At 41.6% G+C, this 20261-nt stretch overlaps 1 protein-coding gene across 1 annotated transcript in view; it reads right to left on the bottom strand.

Moving 5' to 3' along the window:
• The window catches only part of DCAF17 (DDB1 and CUL4 associated factor 17), a 1410723-nt gene that overhangs the window by 764193 nt on the left and 626269 nt on the right, over window positions 1-20261 (bottom strand). The window contains exon 5 of the mRNA XM_044075525.1: window positions 6681-6759. Coding sequence (XP_043931460.1) covers window positions 6681-6759 — 79 coding nt within the window. The remainder of the gene's footprint in view (window positions 1-6680; window positions 6760-20261) is intronic.

Genomic DNA, 20261 nt, shown 5'->3' with positions numbered 1-20261 from the left:
GACTCCAAACCAGTTGTTTTATATTACGAAAGTTTGGGATCTACACTCTTTAGGGAGGAGAGGGTAGCCTTCACTCTTTGAACTGGGAAGTGCAGGTGAAGGGTTATTTTGCCTGTTATTTTAAGTGTCTTTGTGAAGCTGAGTTTGTCTATTACCCAGTTTAAGCATGACCCTGACCAGTGGATAGGTAAGACGAAATTTACACCGGGCCTGCCACCCATGCCCATTATGGACAGAGGTAGATAATAAATGCCTTTTCCTCAATGTCCTATTTGGATACAGGGCATCATTATTCTTTTGGGAGAACTTAGTTAGCCTCAGAATGGCACCCAGGTCATTAGTCTAGTAACAATTTATGAATCTATGAATTTATAAAAATAATGTATGAAGAATTATATAATAAAACTCTCCTACTCTTCTTCAATAAGTAAGATGTGATCATTTACCTCCATGTCATCTACCATCAGCCCAAGCAGATGGGACTTCATTTTAACTTTTCATCAAAAGGATATCCCCTCAAGAGTGCATCATCTTCCTTATAAAGCACTGGAAAATTAAAATACCTAGTGTGGGACTAGAACCAAAAGGCTTCTGATTTTCTAGCATTAAAGGTTAGTGTGGTATCTGTTAAGATACCAACATATTGTGAACTGTAGACTGTGATTTACATTTTTTTCTCATTGGTACTCTTTTATCATATGCTGCTGGATCCAAGCCAGTTGATCAGATTTTCAGAAACTTGAAATTCATATCGGTGAGACAATATCATCAAATTTCCAAAAACTCAAACATTAACAAAAAAAAAAAAGTTATTTGTTCACCATAATGTTCCATCTGTGTTGTCGATCTTCGTTCATTCTTGACAACTGGGATACAGTTCCAATCCTCAGAACCACCTTGGCCTTTATACAGATCGTTCCAGCCAAAAAACTCTCGAGCCAAATCTCTACCGACAATGCCTCTCTCTGTATTACCTCAGACTGAGTTTGCAGACTATAGCAAGAAGAAGATATAAATTGTGAAAAGAAGCCATGTCCAAGGTAAAAACCCTAATGAAAGCCCAGGACAAGGGTAGGATCCTCCAGGTAATCTTATGGAGGGGGAAGGTGGGTGGGTGGGATGTCAGAAATGAACAAAGATTAACAACACAGATGGAATGCTATGGTGAGTACATAACTTTTTATCTGATGTTGTCAATCTTCGTTAATTTTTGACAGTTGGGACAGAGTGGGTCCCCAGCTACTTTATTCCCTGGGTGTCCCTATGGAAAGATATTCCTGAGAACCATAGAGCCAAAAGATGCTCTTCCCCTGGAGACCATATCTAATTCGTAGTGAGTGATAAAAGTATTAGGCGTAGCCCAAGTTGCAGCTGCAAATATTTCGTCTAGAGAAGCTTTGGAATGAAAAACAACTGATGTGGCAATGAATCTGGTTGAATGCACTCTTACAGGCGCAGATAATTTTCATTTATTATGTTCATGAATGAAGGTAACACAATCTCTTAACCATTTAGATAGGGTCACTTTAGATATAAATTTTCTTATTCTTGGACCTGAAAAGGAAACAAACAATTGGTCTGATGCTCTGCAATCTTTAGTTCTATCACGGTAAAACCTCAGCTGCCTATGAACGTCTAATAAATGTAAACAATATTCGCCTTTGTCACAGAAACTGGGAAAGAAAACTGGTAAGTGAATGGAATAATTAATGTTTGACTGAGAGACCCCCTTATGAAGAAATGAAGGATTCATCCTCAATGACACCCTGTCTTTATGTAAATGATGTACAGTGGTTTCGCACAAAGTGCCTGAAATACTGAGTCTCTACTGGTGGAAGTGATGGCCACTAGAAAGAAATTTTTCTAAGAAAGGAATATGAGATGGCATGTGGTAGCTGGTTTAAAGGGAGACAGTATTAAGTATTGCAAAATGAAGGTAAGATCCCATGAAGATAACAGATCCTTGAATGAAGCCTTGATACGTAAAACTCCTTTGAGAAACACTTTCTATAGACAATGGGAAATTAAAGGATGGTCATCGTATCCATTGTGAAAATTAGAGATAGCTGCTAATTGAACTCTAATGGTGGAGGCATCCGTGCCGTGGTCAAAAAGATCAGGTAGGAATTCCAAAACTTTTTCATCTGGAGCCGAGAAAGGGTCTAAATTGTTTTCAAAGGCCCAAAGAGAAAATCTTTTCCATTTACTGGAATAAAGTTTCCTGTTGGAAGGTCTATGGGAAGCCAGAAGAATTTTTTGGACACGGGAAGTATTATTATTTTGCCTGGTAACTAATGGAACTGGAGGACCCAAGCTGTGAGCTTGAGGGAGTAGAGACTGGGATGTACCAGCCCTTGTGAGTGGGACAGCAGGTCCAGAACTGGGTCCAGAATCCAAGGCTGGTGAACCAAGCGAGGCCATAGAAAGGGAAACCAAACATGCCTGGGCCAGAAAGGGGCAATGAGGATCACTTTGGCTCGCAACCTTTGAGCTTTCTTCAGGAAGAGGGGAATGATGGGAAAAGGGGGGGGGCATAAAGGAGACCCGAAGGCCAATTGAGAAGGAGAGCGTCTCTCAGGGACTCTCCCTGTGGAGGGAGTAGGGCAAAGTATGTGTTGCACTTGTTGTTCACTGGGGGGGCAAATAGGTCGCAACAAGGCTCGCTCCAGCAACAAAATATTTCTTTTGCCACTTTGGGATTTAGAGACCACTTGTGAGACAGTAGAATGTGTCTGCTCAACTTGTCTGCTATCACATTGGAGCTCCCTGGGATATGTGTTGCCAAAAGAAAGAGGTTGGAGGATATCGTTCACTGCCAAACTCGGAGAGCTTCCCAGTAGAGGGGGTAGGACTTGGTTCTCCCCTGTTTGTTGATGTATCAGACTACTGGCATGTTGTCTGATTGGATCACAACTGTTCCCAGAGGAAGAGCAGCTTGAAAGGCCTGCAATGCTAGGAGCACTGCTCTCAATTCCAGAACATTGATATGCAAGTTGGCCTCTTGAGGAGACCAAGTGCCTTGGACTGTCTTTCCCAGAAAATGCCCCCCCCCCACCCCACCTAGGAGGCGTCCGTGGTCACTATGGCCTTGGGCTGAGGGGGAACAAATGGATGGCTCATTAGGATTTCTTCCGACTTCATACACCAGGACATATCTTTTTTCAATGTTCCATTGTCAAGATCGGTTGACTCATTGGGTGAGAAAGAATGGACCATTGTGAGGCTACGAGCCATAGAAGTATTCTCAAGTGAAACCTTGCCAGTGGGACCAGAGTGATAGCTGCTGCCATAGATCCTAGGGCCTGAAGAATTAGAACAGCAGACACTTTGTTTTTTTGGTAAAAAGGACTGAACTTGCGACCTTATCTTTTGGAGACTGTGAAAGGGTAGACAAGCTATGCATGAAACCGTGTTGAGCTGGGCTCCGATATGCTGTAAGTCTTGAGTGGGGAATAGCTGAGACTTGTCGCAGTTGAATGCAATGCCCAAGGTACTGAACAAGCGTGTGATGAAGTCTATGGATGGAATCAGAAGATGCCTGGTCGGGACAGTGAGGAGCCAGTCATCTAGATAAGGAAACACCTGGAATCCACATAACCTAACGTGAGCCATGACAGCCACCATACATTTGGTGAACACCCTGGGGGCTGCGGTGAGGCCAAAGGGCAGCGCTCTGAACTGGTAATGACTGGCCTCCAGCCAAAAGCGGAGAAACCTTCTTGAGCACTTGTCAATTTTTATGTGGTACTATGCATCTTGAAGGTCTACAGAGCACATCCAATCATTTTCATCTAGAAAGGGAAGAATAGACTGAACCATGACTATCTGGAATTTTGTCTGCTGAACAAAGTTGATCAGAAGGCTGAGGTCCAATACTGGCCTCCAATCCCCCATCTTTTTTGGCACTAAAAAGAAACTTGAGTAAAAGCCGGATCCTATCTGGTCTGGTGGGTCTTCTTGGATGACTCCTTTTTGTAGCAGCTTTTGGAGTTCTTTGGCTGCTTGATTCCTCTGATGGGGTGGAATGTCGGGGATTTTTCTTACACAACGTGGAAAAATGATGAAGGGGATGCGATAGCCTATGGAAATGATTTTCTGCACTCAAGTATCAGAGGTTATTTGCCGTCAGGCTAATGAGTGCAGTGACAGTCCTCCCTCGACTGCTTCCAGAGGTAAGCAATCAGGCCTCCTTTTAGGTGCGCTGGTAGGTATGTCCAGAAAAGGAGCCTCTGGACTCCTGGTTTCACAGGCTACCTCTGCCACGGGGCAGGTGTCTTCCATCTGAGCTCCCCCCTCTGCCCCGAGGGGAGCCACCACCGCATGTGTCCTGGAAAGGCCCCTGGGACTTTTTGAACCACATTTTTCCACTACTCTGATTCCTGGAAAAGGATCGTTGAGGAGTAGAAGAATGAATGCCCACAGCAGACAGGTTCTTACCATCCTTTTCACACCTAGCTAATGTGTCCTTCACTTTGGGGCTGTACAAGGATAACTGTCAAATGGAGCGTTGATGAAGGAAGACTTGAAGGGCTCTGCAAAATCACACAAGCGCATCCACGTGTTATGCCTAATGGCAATGCTGGAACCTGCCGCTCTGGTTGTACCTTTGGCTGTATGTGCGATGAGCCACATGGACAAGTTTGATATAGATTACAGGCTGGCTAGCTGCGAGGCAACTTTATCTTGTACCTCGTTAGACACAGCTACAGTTTATGATAATTCCCTGGTCAGGTCTCTTTGGAGTCCAGTAAAGTGTGCCAGAAAGTTCAAAGACCTAAGGGTGAATGTCGATGAAGCAAAGACCCACTTTCCAAACCTGTCCACCGTCTTAGACTCCCTGTTAGGTGGATGTACAGTAGGACTCTCATTGGCAAGTTCCTTTTCGGTGGCAGCCGCCAATACCATGGCATCTACTGTCAAACCTTTGGCCCAATACTGGTGGCCCACTGGTGGTGATAGTATCTTGTCAGGTCTCCAGGGAATAGGCTCTATGACATCAGGAGCCTTCCAAGACCGCTGCCCAATTAGCTTGATGAGATCGTCAGCAGGTGGAGACACCCAGAAAGTAGATAGTTGGGCACTAAAGGCTTGCAAGTACATGGTTTCCTCTGAGGATGGGTCTTGGGACTTTCAGTTACCCCTCTATTCTAGAATTTCCAGGATGTCTTCAAAGAAGACATTTTCAGGAGGTGACCAGGGGGAACTCTCCCCTTCATCAAAATCCATGTCCTCACTGACATATTCTTCAGGGGAATTGATGTGCTTCCTCTTGCATGTCTTCTTATGGGGTGGTTCCTCAGTAGGGATCTCTGCAGAGGACTCCAAAGAAGAGAGGCCCAGTTCCTGGGCAATTTGAAGCCCTGGTGCTTGCTGTCCTGTTGTAGGGATTGGTGACAATTCTGGACCAGAGGAAATGGAATTGTGACACTCTGAAGCAGGAGGAACCAGCTGACAGCCTGCAGAGGCTACGATCCTCTCCATGACCTGGAAGGCGGTGCCCCCTGAAGAGGACTGACAGCCCAGAACCGAGAAAGACCACCTCAGATCCGAGATCACACCCTGCTCTGAGAGCCCCCCCCCCCACCCCCGAAACTGGAGCTGGGGAAGAACCCACAACTGATGAAGTTCCAGGAGCCAAGGTCGGCACCATACAGAAAATAGGTGCCGGGCCGAGACCCATGGAACCGGCGGAGAGGTCATGGCTCTGAGAGTCTGTCGGCTCCACAGTAGGAACAGAAGAACAAAACCAAAGGAAATCAAGCTGCTTTAATAAAATCCAAGGACAATTCCACAGTAAATAATTCCAGTAAGTGCTTTCATCTGTAATAATACTTCTTCAGACTGGAAATTAACATTCAAAAACACACATTTAAATACTTTAAAAATCACATGATCACATACTTAGTGTTTTAACCCTTTGCATTTCAGATACATAATAAAATCTTCTCTATTGTTCAGACCAAGGGGTAGCAAGCATTGAGTCTAACCTGCCAACTATATTCCAGTCACCCCAAGTCATCTTCTGGATTAAATGAATTTTCTACATTTTTTAAACTATCCACTACAAGGAATTTAAAGTTAACTTTGCATGAACCACGTTTGTAATGCTTCCCCAGGGCATTCCTTTCATCCCCAATAGAAACTGCATACTTACATTCATATATTTTGTACAATTCTCTTATAGTTCTTCCTACATAAAAAGATTTATAAATTACATACTTAGATATAGTATATATAGCACAAGCAGAGTGTTTGACTAAGCATAAGAAACACAGGGCTGTTATACCAGCATGAGGTCATAACAAGGCCAAAATATGCATATCCACAGCTAGTGGGGTTTGAGTTTAGTGGCTTGAAATTGTCCATTAAAACGACTTAAAAAGAAAAAAAGTTATGAGTATTCAGAATCGCCATATAGCTGAAACACCTGATGTTCATAAGGGTAATTTGCATATATCCCATGTGCCTCTGATACAGAAGGTATGAGATGTCACTCAGTGGAAGTTCTAGCTTGGCTGGAGTTTTCATTTAGTTTTTACTAATTGTTTTTTTTTTCTGTGTGACCTTCTCACTCTCTGTTTTAACTTATCTCAGAATATGCAAAGACAAATACAGATGTCATAAATAATACAGCTTATCCTTATGTTTTTAATACTCATAAGTTAAATATTACTGCTTACCTGCGTGGACCTTGCTGGTCCTTTAATATGAGCAGACTTTACCACTACAGTTTCCTGAGCAGCTTCCCAAGTAACATACCTTAAAAAAAAAAAAAGACAAATAAGATAAGCAGGCTTGTGATGGCAATGTAATTACAGGCCTAGTACACCTAATATTTAAAGAAAAAAAAAATAAATGTTACAAGGTAAATTCTAACAAGTTAAGCTAACATCAAAGGTGGTAAAGTTAAGGAAATCATTACCTAAAAAAAGCATGCAATATTCTGCAAAGAGTGACTCAGCCGGTGGGGAGTTGGGAGAGGGGCTCAGAGGGAAAAACAAATTCATCTGTTTCTTTTCTATGTTCCAAGGAGATGGCGTTTTACCATTTCTGTGATGTATCTTGACTCTGTTCTGTTCAACACAGAAGGTAATCTTAAATTTCTGAGAGGTCTCTGAGTTAAAGCCATTCGGAAGCTTAACTTTTTCTAATGTCTCTGTTAACAGAGAAGGCCATCTACATTTCTGTAAGGTCTAAATGAAGATGATGCAAACTCTGAAGAAAGACAAAGCAACCAGTTTAGGCACTGTTTAAATGAAAACTAACCCAGGATGGTCACAAGCCCATAAACAAATGCTGATATTATAACATGGCTCAGTGGTACTGACAGATAAAGCCCTGACTATAACCCAGAAGACTAGAATTTGATTATCATCTTGGGAATGGAAGAACTGAACAGGTAGAGGAGGAGGGAGAGGTAAACACTGGTTGACCTACTCTGGGGAGGGACAGGTGATTGGCTGTCTATTTTGCCAACACAAGTGGAGGTCTGAAAGTGATACAGCCATAATCAGAGACGTGGGCTTGCCTTACTAAGATGGTAAGGGTAGTTTCTTTTTACAGATGGGCAGCAATACATGCATACAGCAGAGGGCAGAGTAGGTCCTTGTGGTGATGGGGGCACCCACATCAGTCACAACAGGATGGCATTAGAGCTCATATAGCAAAACTTTCTGATGGTTGCTTGAATGACAACCTCTGCAACTAGCACACACCCTAGGGGAAATTAAATGGGTGATAAATCACAGAGGGCTGAAGGTCAGTGCGAAGCAGGGAACAGAATGGACCAGTAAAACAAAGTGATGAACACTGACAGCATTACACTGGCATTAATACTTCTATTTCTGTTGAACACAGTTATTAACAACATTCCACACAGATTAGAACAGACTGTATCCTTGTTTAAATTGTAGACAACAATGAAATGTGCAACAGGACAAAACAATCCAGGTGGTATGGAAAAGATGCAAAAAGTCAGAGCAAAACAAAGACAGACCAAGAGAGAAGGCAATATACTATATTGAAAGATACATAAATACTGAAGGGAAGAGTTCAGTGAATTACACTACGCTGATGGTGCTAGAGACCAGAATGCAAAAAATAGCAAAGGACAAATCAGTGCTGAAAAGTGGCTAGATTATAAGTAATGCAATGGGTGAAAATTGGTGCACTGCTTATAAGAATAAAAGGCAGCATTAGAAAGGCACACCACTGTGTTCGTCTCTGGTGACAGCTCACTTGGTCTGTGTCTAGAGAACACATTTACTTGATTTAATTTGTTAAATGGGCAGACTAGCAGATACAAAGCACCCCTTTGCAGCAACAACTAAGATTAGGGTATCAAAAAGGAAAAAAACATAATTGTATATAAAATGATCCATCATTCACAATGCCAAAGTGAACTACAACTTGAAAAAGTAAAAGACAGCACAATAAAGTAAGAAATTAAAGTATTCTTGTACCATGTACAACATTCTGGCTTCCTAATGGGGTTGGGAGGGTGGTTTAATGGTTAAGGTGCTTGCCTTACAAACACAAGGTGCAGGGTTTGAGTCTCACAAGGGATAATTGGCTAGGCTTAAAATGGCTCTCATGGGCAGTTAGCTTAGTACTAATCTATGAACCTATGAACCTATAATGAAAGTTCAAAAGTTTTGTGACTGAACCACAAAACAAAGACTAAAATACCTCAGAATCACTACAATTACTCTACTGCAAGCCATAGTTCAGAGATCAGTAACATTCAAACAACCCCAGACCTCCCAACATGATGGTCTAAACAATCTGAGACATTACACTATCTTGGTTCATAGGTTCATAGGTAGGTACTCGGCTATCTGCCCGAAGGCATTTATAAGCCTAGCCAGAATGTGTCGGCTTTCGCCACCTACTTAGATTAGTTCCCTGTGTCTCTGTCCAGCACAGCCACTGAAGTGATCCCCGGAGTAAACTTTCTGTTTCCCATCCACTCGTCAAGGTTTCTCTTGAAGAGTGTTAGTGAGGAGCTCTGCCTAATGTAGATTGGAATCTTGATCCAAAGCATGGGAAGTCTCTGGGACAGGAATCTATCCCTCCAGCACGTCCTATTTACTGTTGTGGTGAGGTTTAGATCCCTAGAGTGTGCGGCTCGAGGGGATATGGTTTTCTTTAGGTGGAGCATGTCTATCAATTCTGGGTTGGACATGGCCTTGTATGTCATGTAGAGATCACCTCTGAGTAGGCGGTATGTAACAGAGTACAACTGGAGTTTCTTCAGTCGAGCTGCATAGAGCATCTGTTTGACGCCAGTGATCCTCTTGGTGAGGTACTTCTGTGGTCTTTCCAGCTGTTGCAGGTGTCTTGTAAGGTACATCCCAAATGGGGAGTTGTACTCTATAATGGGTCTGATGAGTGATGAGTAGAGGGGCACAATGACCTCTTTTGATCTGGATGCGAACCCTTTTGTGATTAGGTTGGCCACATAGAAGGATTTTCTAACCACTTTGGCAATGATATTATCAAAGGAGAGATTACTATCTACTTGGGTCCGCAGATCCTTTATTACGTCTTCCGTATTTAGGGGACTACCACCTATGTTGTAGTTTGTGGGTACTTTGTTTTTTCCAAAGGGGATGACTATGCACTTTTGGGCATTTAGCTTGAGGCCACGATTTTGACACCAGGTATCCGTCTCTGTGAGACACTTTTTTTGGAGGATGTCTGTGTCAGCCAGAGAGTCAATTATAGCCCCTAGTTTGCAACTGTCTGTGAACTTGGTCAGCCATAATCCTCCTGTGCTTGCCTGTACCTCTGAGAAGTATATGCCAAACAGGAGGGGTCCTAGGACTGAGCCTTGGGGAACGCCACTTGTAACTAGTTTAGAGCTGGACCTAGCTACCACAACTCACACCATGTGGGTTCTGGCCATGAGCCAGTTGGCAACCCATCTTGTGACGTAGGGGTTTATGTTCAGGTTGGTGAGCTTGTCTTTAATACCAGAATGGGGAATGGTGTCAAAGGCCTTTGCGAGGTCTGGGTAGGCGTTGTGTACCACCTTTCCCACGTCTATACTCTTGGTCACTGTCTCAAAGAAGTCCACTAGGTTTAGGAGGCATGATCTGCCCTTAACAAAGCCGAACTGGGTAGGGTCCAGTGTTTGGAAGTTCCCAATGTCTCTGTTAATGAATTCCATGATGATGCGCTCCATAGCCTTGCAGACCAAGCTAGTCAGGCTTATAGGGTGATAGTTCCTGGGGTCTGTTGTGGCTCTACCTTTGTGGAGCAGAATAACCGTTGCTGTGCACCACTCTATGGGTACGTAGCTTGTGGAGAGGCTGAGTTTAAACAGTGTGTTTAGGTGAGGAGTTAGTTAGTCTTTGAGCTCGTGTGGGGACAGAGCCTGGGACATCGTCCGGTCCCACTGATGCTGTGTTTTTGGCTTTGGAGAGGGCTGTTCTAACCTAAGTGTCTGTGATTACATTCTTCTGGTATGATTATGGGCCCTTTTGGGGGTGAGAGGGGGATGAAGTTTGCACTGAACCTGTCTGCCAGGATGTTGGTGATATCGGTCGGTTCAGTGTATTTTGTGCCATTCTGCACTAACTCCGAGCAGATCTGAGCATTGCCACTTAGATTCTTGACATAGCTAAAGAATGCCTTGTGGTTATCTTTGGAGTCCTTGGCAATTTTTCTTTCAAAGCTCGCCTTGGATGATTTTATGACGGATCATAGTTTCTTGCTGATACTGATCAGGGATGTCTTCCCTTCTTGGGATTTTACTCTTTTCTTTACTAGTTTCCTCCTTCTATTTTACAGCTTGTTTATGGCAGGGGTCCACCAGACTGGTTTCCTTTTCTTGGAGGAGTGATTCTTGGTAATGCTTGGGATAGCACGATCCATGCATTCTTGTAGGTGCCTGTAGAATGCATTAGCAAAGGATTTTGCAACTTGGGCAGAGTTATCCTTTAGCATGGGGGCTTTGAAACTTTCCACCTTGGTCTTAAGTAATGTGAAGTTTGCTTTTGAAATGTTTTCACGGTGGTTTCCTTGTCCGGGGTTGGGACCGGAATGTGGACATCCAGAGTGATTTGTTTATGGTCAGATCTAACCAACGAGGGGTTGACCTCCAGTGTGGAACACCGGTAGCCCATGTTGGTGATGACCAGGTCCAATATGTTGTCACCTCTGGTGGGAGTGTTGACCAGTTGATCCAGGGTGTTTGCGTTTATAAATTCTAGGAAATGTCGGACAAGGGAGTTAGTACTTGAGTAGTTCTCCCAGTTAATGTTTGGGTAATTGAAATCACCCAATATTAGGGTGCTTGGTAGGACTTTTATGTTTCCCAGTGTTTCCAGAAATGCGGAATGGGGGTCCTGGGACATGGTGGGTGATCTACTGCACATATATCGATTTTCTCCATACTGAGGAGTGCCTCGAGTGCGTGCATTTTGAGGTTTAGACTTCTGGCATTGAGTAGCATTACCCTCAGTTTTTTGTTACTTGTGCTATTTACGGGGGTGGGTTTGTCTTTTGAGCCTTGCCTAAAAAAGGCACTATGGGGGTGGCATGAGCCTTGGCCAGTATTCAAAGGCCTAAGGGTGACAGATGCAAGCCGTCTCTAGCGAAGCAGCGTGGCTTGTCAAGCATGTCATCCCAGGCGGACAGACACTGGATCCCCTTTGAATGACACCAGAAACTCAGCCAATTGTTGAAATTGATAATTTTTTCTTTATACCGTGGTATAAGGATGCTAATCAGGGTCAGGGTCACACCGGCCTGGGCTACGTGATCAGAGAGCTCTTCCATGTCTCTTTTCATGTAGTCCAGGGAGGTACGGCTCAGGTCATTCACACCAACATGGACAATGACAGAGTCATATTTGTACTTGTTCTGGAGTGACCTGAGTGCTTGTGTTATGTGGTGGATCCTGGAATGTGACAGGCAGCTAACAGTCACCTTCTCCTTATTCAGCCTAGTGAGTAGGACATCAGTGTGCCTGACTATAGAGTCACCTATTACTAGTGTGTTGGGTTATGTTATTTTGCCTTAAAGGTTGCGATTACATGGCACACTGGTTTTGTGAAGTATGTGTGTCATGGTTTGTGTTGGGGGGGGGGGAGGTTGCTTGGATGTCTGCTTTGGCGGTCTCTGTTGCTTTTGCAGATTTTTATTTAGAGCCTCCGAGTATGTTTTTGTGTATTTGTGTGTTTTTTGGGGAAAACAGAAATCCCCCAAGTTAGTATAATTGCAATTTTCACAGTGAAATGCCCAGAGCTGAAACATAATGATTAACGACATGAGTGAACACTACCAGTGTAGTGATGTTAAGCTTAGATACCCCTGGAATACATCAAAATGGAAAGAGATACTCACAATTAGTGTAATCCATCACTGCAGAAAGCACTCTTTTAATGGAAAATGAAAATAAATACATGCATTACTGATACTGTCAGCCAAGCTTACCATTAGTATTAATGTTATTGCTACATCTGTTATTGTTGTCTTTTTTATAACATCTTTATTAACTTATCACTTAAGACATAGGCAAACAAACATACATTAACAGAAAAGAAAACAAACCATTTTAACATTTTTCCCATTTAAGTACACTACACATCACCTATATTTTCTTTGCCACTATTATCAGTCCAGCATTACAAAAATTGCTGAATTCCTGCCTTCCCTTAAACCTCACTCCTCCTCCTCCTGACATATGTAATGTTCCCACAATTTCCATTTACTTCTATGTAATATGCTCCTTCCCTTTTCTAAAGATCCTTCTTCCAGTTCATTTATCTTTTATAATATTCAATACCTCAAAATACAGCTGGTGTAGACTTTGATTTCCATTTTCTAGCAACTGCTTTACTGGCAGCCAACAGAATTAAACTTGTCTAGGCAATTCTGATTCTGTATCTCAGCTCAAAAGAATAATTTCCTTACAGCCATTTGCTCACCCAGTATTTCTGACAGAGAACTCTGTAGAGAATTTTTATAATCTGCCAACTCAACATATGTACCTCATCACACCTCCAACATTTGCTATGTACTTGACAAAACAATATCTGAAGTCTGCTTGGGGTATAAAATGCCTATGCAAACACTTCCAAGCAAAGATCATCAACCTTCTGAATTTGGTTGCATGCTTGGGAGCCATAATATGTCTTCCCACTGTTTTCTTATAAATTGCTTTTCCAGTCTCTCTTCCCAGTCTTTTCCAACATGTTCTAATTAATTCTTATAATTATCATGCAATATTTTATATGCCCTACTAATTATCCCTTTAAAACCATCCTCTGTCCTAGATTCAACTAAAAATTCTACCAGAGCAGATCTATCACTTAAAATTCCCCTTATCCCTTTCTCTTTGCCTTTACTCTGAGATCACAGGGGCAGCTGGTGCTGATCACAGATTTGCTCTGCAAACAATCTAATCTAACAGTTGTCAATTAGGGAACATGGGTATCACATGGCTAGGGTTGTAAATGCCCTAGAGCCATTAGCCTGGTCACCTCCTATGAACTTATGAACCTATCAGGCCCTGGTAGGAAGGCCATCTGTTATTGTTGTTAATGCCATTGAATATTGCATGCATAGTGCCTTTGTTACTGTCTTGACTGCATTTTTTAAATCTGGCTCCATGTATGGCTGTATTTCCTGTCATATCCTGTAACAAAACTACTAAAAAATATAGGGTACTTAAAAGATGCATCCTGACTTCCACAACAGGAATGCAATTTTAATTTGTTTCCCTAGCAAAGAGGCCTCTGGAATGTCCAGAAACAAATATGCAACATGGTTTTGAAACAAAGGCCTTCATCTGCTAAACTCTGCCAGACATCTAAATTGAGTACCCTGTCAGGATGGCATAAACATTTAAAATCACTGAGCTGATACATGAAACTATGTGCAATCCTGCTTCTCGGACATTATGGTGTTAAACTCACAGGAATTTAAGAAAGGGATCGCTGCAATTCCCTACTTTTTCATGATCTGCTGTTAATCAAAAAGACAACGTACTGTGATACAATAAACAGCTAAAACAAAGGCTGGACTTCATCAACTGCAGAGACAGAAAAAAGGAAACTCCAAGATCTCTCTGTCCTGCAAATATGTATACTGCAGTAGAACTGAACTTTCAATCATTTTGGGACAGTCACTCTAAGGTATTCTGTTCAGTCAGACTTTGGAGCAGTCAGGCAGAGTCAGACAGAGTCAGCCAAAGACTTCAGACTTTAAGATTTTATCTTTTTATGAGTCATACTTCCCTAGCCTACTGTTTGCTGACAGCCACTGAAAGAGTCCTGCTGAAGGACTGACATAGCTTTCTACACTCTGGAAAGGAACCAAAGACTGTGACTGCATCTTGCCAATTCTGGGACTGGCAAATTCAAAAACGTAGATCAATTCTCAGTGAGGGAAAGTGGTGTGCGCCAGACTGGAGCATTTAACTAGGATTCCCTGCAACTGAACTGGACTTTGTCAAATTGAAAGAAATCACATGCTTTGTGGATCGCCCATCTCCTCAAAGACAGAGTAGACAGAGAATGTAGAACTATTCCACAGTGCCCAAGGACCAAAAGACTTTAAGCCTGGACTTTTTAAGTTTATTTTAAATGCTTGGTATAATATGCCTTACCACACTACCAGGAACTCCTGTAAGTAACTTGATGTTTTTCTGATTTTCATGTTGTAAAGCAAGTTAAGTTTTATTAATTGATGCCAACTCAGAACTAAAGTAATAATTTATTTCATATAAATTCTGTTTTTATATAAAATTCAATTTGGTGCATGTTAGCTGTTTTAATTTGGCTTGATTGTAACCTAGAACAACAGACAAATAAGAGTTCAGCCAACTTTTTCTCACCCACAGACAAATGCACTGCTTTTAATATAAAGTATTACATTCCAGTCTAATTGTTAAACATATCACCAGTTAGTACATTAGTGAATAGCTATGAAAGACCTAGTCTAAACCAAAACTATTCATTTATAGAAATAAACATTTGATATAAGTTCAGGAGTAAACCCTTCAATCAACACCCAAATAATATGTAACAGGCATAAAAAAGAAGTTATGTACTTACCATAACATTCCATCTGTATTGTTGTCCATCTTCACTTATCCTTGACATATGGGTTCAGTTCCAAGCAACGGAACCAACTCAGCTGTTACTACAGCCCATAAGAACCAAACACTCTTCAGCTTAAGTACTATACAGAATGCTCCTTTCCAAAATACCTCAGATTGAGTTTGCAGATAGAAAAAAGAACAGAAAGCATAATCCTAAAACCCCTTTATAGAGACCATATCTGGTGTCGGATATGAAAAAATGCATAACTAGGGCCAATATTTGTTCCACCAAAAAAACTGATTGGAAGAGGGGGTGGGGAGTCAAGGATAAATGAAGATTGACAACAGAGATGGAACATTATGGTAAGTACACAACTTCTTCATCTGATGATGTCAATCTTCATTTTATCCTTAACATATGGGACAGAGTCCCCAACTACCTTTGATCTTGGGAGGACTCATGGAAGAATATTCCCGAGAACCAAATGACGTGAGAGACCAAATCCAATTTGTAATGAATAATAAAAGTATGAAGGGTAGCCCATGTTGCTGCTGTGCAAATATCATCCATAGAAGCCTCAGAATGAAAAACTGCTGAAGTAACCATGGCTCTAGTTGAGTGTGCCTTAACAGGTCCTAGGAATTCAATTTTTCTCTTGTTGTAAATCAAGGAAATACAATCTTTTAGCTATCTAGATAAGGTGACCTTGGTGACTGGCTTGCCTATTCTTATTCTTGTACTTGAAAATGAAACAAATAGCTGGTCAGATTTTCTTGTGTCTTTTTGTACTATGAAGACAGAAGCGCAGTTGTTTATGAATGTCTAATAGATGCAAATAGTATTCGCCCTTGTTTGAAAAATTGGAAAAAAATACTGGTAAAGTGACTGCCTAGTTGATATCGGTTTCCAAGATCACTTTTGGTAAAAAGGAAGGGTTTTTTCTCAAGGAAACCCTGTCTTTATGAAATATCAGATATGTTGGTTTGCAAGATAAAGTTTGAATCTCTGAAATTCTTCTGGTACATGTAATCACTAACAGAAATATAATCTTCCAAGATAAGAATTTCAACTTGCAGATGGCAGCAGGCTCAAAGGGGGACTGTACTACTGACTGTAACACCAAGTTTAGGCCCCAAGATGTACATGGATCCTTATACGGAGGTTTTAATATCAGGGTCCTTTTTAAAAAGGCTTTGCAAAGTTTATGAGAAATTAATGAATGTTCTTCAAACCCATTATGAATATACAAAATAGCCGCTAGTTGCACTTTGACAGTAAATGAAGACACCCCTGTTACAAAAAGCAAGGCTAAAAATGCCAAAATTCTATCGATAGGTGCAGAGAAGGGATCAATGTCATTATCATGAGCCCAGAAAGAGAACTTTTTCCATTTGCCTTTATAGATTGTTTTGGTGGATAGTTTATGGGAAGCTAAAGTAATTCTACAAACTGGGGAGGAAAGTTTATTAAGTCTGGAGATCAATGGAATTGGAGAAACCAAGCCGTGAGCTTGACATTTTGAAAGTTTGGGTGAATTAATCCCTCTGGATGGGATAGGAGATCTAGCTCTGGGTCCAGAGTCAACGGTCGCTGAATCAGATAAGACCAACGGAAGGGGAACCAAATCTGTTGAGGCCAGAAGGGAGTAATGAGGATTACATTGCTCTTCAACCTGGTCTCCTTCTTTAGAAATGGAGGAATTAATGGAATTGGGGAAGGCATACAGAAGTCCAGAGGGCCAATTGTGTAGGACAGCATCTCTCGGTGACTCCCCCAGAGGGAGGATTAGGGCAAAGTAGCTGCTGCACTTGTTGTTCCGAGGTGATGCAAACAGGTCGCAGCAAGGCAGGCCCCACTGACAAACTGGCCTCTACTGGGGACCAAGTATCTTGGACAGTTTTACCCAGAATATGTGCCCTCCCACTCCATCTCAGAGGCATCCATGGTCAAAATGGCTTGGGGTTGAGATGGGACAAAGGGGTGGCCCAAGACAATTTCATCTGAATGAATCCACCAAGCTAAATCTTTCTTGCAATGGTTGGTAATCAAGATCCGATCTGACATTGGTTGATGCAGTATGGACCACTAGGATGCTACAAGCCACTGAAGAATTCTCATGTGAAATCTTGCCAAGGGAACTAACGTTATGGCCGCCACCATCGACCCTAAATCTTGTAAGACTAGTTTTGCAGTTACTGTGTTGCTTCTGACAATTCTCTTCACTTGGGTCTTGATTTTTTGCAATCTTAGATAAGGGAGAAAAGCTATGCAATAATTGGTATTTAATACTGCTCCTATGAGTTTGGGTAGGAGTCAGTTGCAATTTTTCGTAATTTACAGAGATGCCTAGATTAGCACAGGTCTGGAGGACATTGTCTCTTGCTTGTTCTAGAAGATGCCTGGTGGGAGCAGTAATAAGCCAGTCAACTAAGTATAGAAACACCCAGAATACATGCAGTCTCAAGTGAGCTGCCACTACTGCCATGAATTTGGTAAACACCCTGGGGACTGCGGCGAGGCCAAAGGGCAGAGCATTGAACTGATAATGACTGGCTCCCATCTGGAAGCAGAGAAACCTTCTGGAGCTCTTGTCTATTTTTATGTGGTAATACACATCATGAAAATTTACAGAGCATATCCAATAGTCTTTCTCTAGAAACAGGAGAAAAGACTGAACCGTAACCCTCTGGAATTTCGTCTGTTGAATGGACCTGTTCAAGACACCTAGATCCAGAATTGGTTTCCAGTCCCCTGTCTTTTTGGCACTAAAAAGAACCCCGAGTAAACTCTGGATTCTATCGGGTCTGGCGGGACCTCCTGGATGACTGCTTTTTCTAGCAGTTTTTGAATTTCTAATTCTGCTTGTTCCCTCTATCTGGGTGGATCAACAGGGATTTTGTTGGAGTTGTGTGGGGAGGGGATGGTGTATCCTCTGGTTTTGATCCTCTGCACCCAAACATCTGAAGCCAGATGTGTTGGTGCAAGTATAAACACCCCCTGACTGCTTCCAAAGGAAAGCAAATGGGCCTCCTTTCAGAAGCACTGGTAGGGTTTCCCAGGAAATGTGTCCCTGGAACCCTGATTTTGCAAACAACCTCTGCTACGTGGATGGTGTCTTCCATTTAAGCACCCCCTCTGCCTCTGGGGAAGCCAATGTCACATGTGTCCTGGAAAGCTCCTTGGGGCTTTTTAAACCACATTTTCCTACTCCTCTGGTTCCTAGAACAAGACCATTGAGAAGTAAAAAAAATGTATGCCAACTGCAGAAAGGGTCTTTCCATCCTTTTAACACCTGGACAAAGTTTCTTGAACTTTAGGGCCAAAAAAGGGACGATCCGTCAAAAGCACAAACTAGGACAGATAAATCACCAAGGCTAACGTTGAGTCTCCAAAGGTTTAGGCAAATTTGTTAGCGAACTAATCCACAAAACACATCCAGTGTCCGTTTAAAAATGAATTTAATGATTCCAGTTAAAAAGAATAAGAGAATAAAAGTCCCTGGATGCTCACAAACGATAAGCGCTTTCGATTTAATCTTCTTCAGATCGTAAAGAAAGTTGGGACAGTCCTACTTTTATACAGGATCTTTTACATTCAATTGGCCAATACCAACTTGCATAGTGCAATTAGCCAATGTCTGCTTTGCCTTTCGCATCTCTTTGAACTTGTAATACCAATAAAAAATTTTCATGCTCGGATCACACCCCTGAACTGTTCGTATTGGTATTTTTGACTAATATGCAAATTTGCTGAAAGGACAACCAATGTCAGCTTAATCTTTCTCATCTCTTTAAACTTGTAATACCAATAAAAATTCTGTGCTTAAACCACGCCCCTTAGCTGTTCATGTTGGTGGTTTTTGACTAATATGCAAAGTGGCTGAAAGAACAGCCATTGAAAAACGGCGATGATCCGTTTTAGCCAATCAAAGTAATGAATATCCAAATTTAGCAACTTAATGCTTCCTTCTTTCATTTGTATATAACAATTCATTTCTGGCAGGAACTTTATAATATTAAGTTCTAATTAATTCATTCTTTATTATGCGGAAAAAAGCTTTCAAATCCTTGCCTTCCTAAAACTTGCAAGAGGAAAGCCGATCACGATGTCATTTTTATGTAAAAGTTATTTATCAAATCAAGACAAAAATCATCTTGTAATACCCAATGTGTTTGCGATGGTATGCTAAACCTATCATCGCAATAAGCAATAGTCCTTAAGACATGATGTCATGCTCAAATGACAAAGATAGTGAAATTTTGCTACCCTATTCATTTATTTAACATTTTAAAGTATGACACACGTGCTGGATCAGATAGAGTTTTCCCCAAGCTTGATTATTAATAGCAACAGAAAAATACTCCCCGTTAATGAAATTATAAAGAAAAAATACCATCTCTCTATTCATTTAAACTTGAAATTAGTTTTTTTTTCACAGTTTCAAACCTGTAAAAAATAGCAAAATAGCAATATAAATTGGCCAATGCCGATCTTGCTGCCACTTGCCCTAATGACTAATATCCAGTGATCCAATGTATTGCAACGTTTATCATGGGGCCATTAGCTAAAGTGTTATCCAATCAACAACGAGTTGGGCGGGGCTTGGTATACATTCCCGGCAATGAACTGCCTGCCCCTCTCTCCTCATCGGCAGCCACAAGATTTCTCTCAAATGTACAAACATAAACAAATGCTTGCAATACGTCACTTCACTACAACAATCCATCTGCAAAAGTGTCAGCTGGAGTTCTATTCACATATCAAATGATGAGAACAGCATAAACCATCTCTGTGTTGATCAAATATGCAAAAGGTGTTAGTGTAACTTGTGTTAGTATAGGCCAAAATTGTTTTATCACATCTTGGATTTGATAATTGTCAGAGCTATAGGTTAATAGAAGTCTGATTCCCTCCTTTTCATCCATGTTTCTATTTCGTTCCTTGTTGTCGACAACCTTCGCATCTTGATCACTATAGCCTCTTTCCTTCAAGTTCTTCTGCAAGAATGCAACCTCTTTGTCTCGTGTAACTTTCTGACTACAACGCTTATTGATTCTTTTAACCTCATTGCACATGATGTTCTTTGAAATGTGCCTAGGATGCATGCTGCTTTTTAGTAAATAGTGATTCCTCCACGTTTCTTTCCTATGTAGTTCTGTGTCTAAAGTCCCTGTTTCATTAAGAATGATGTTAACATCAAGGAAACTT

The sequence above is a fragment of the Protopterus annectens genome, chromosome 6.part1 (genome assembly GCF_019279795.1).
Source record: "Protopterus annectens isolate FY-2018-M chromosome 6.part1, PAN1.0, whole genome shotgun sequence".
NCBI lineage: Eukaryota > Metazoa > Chordata > Ceratodontiformes > Protopteridae > Protopterus > Protopterus annectens.
This window is presented reverse-complemented; position numbering and strand designations above follow the sequence as displayed.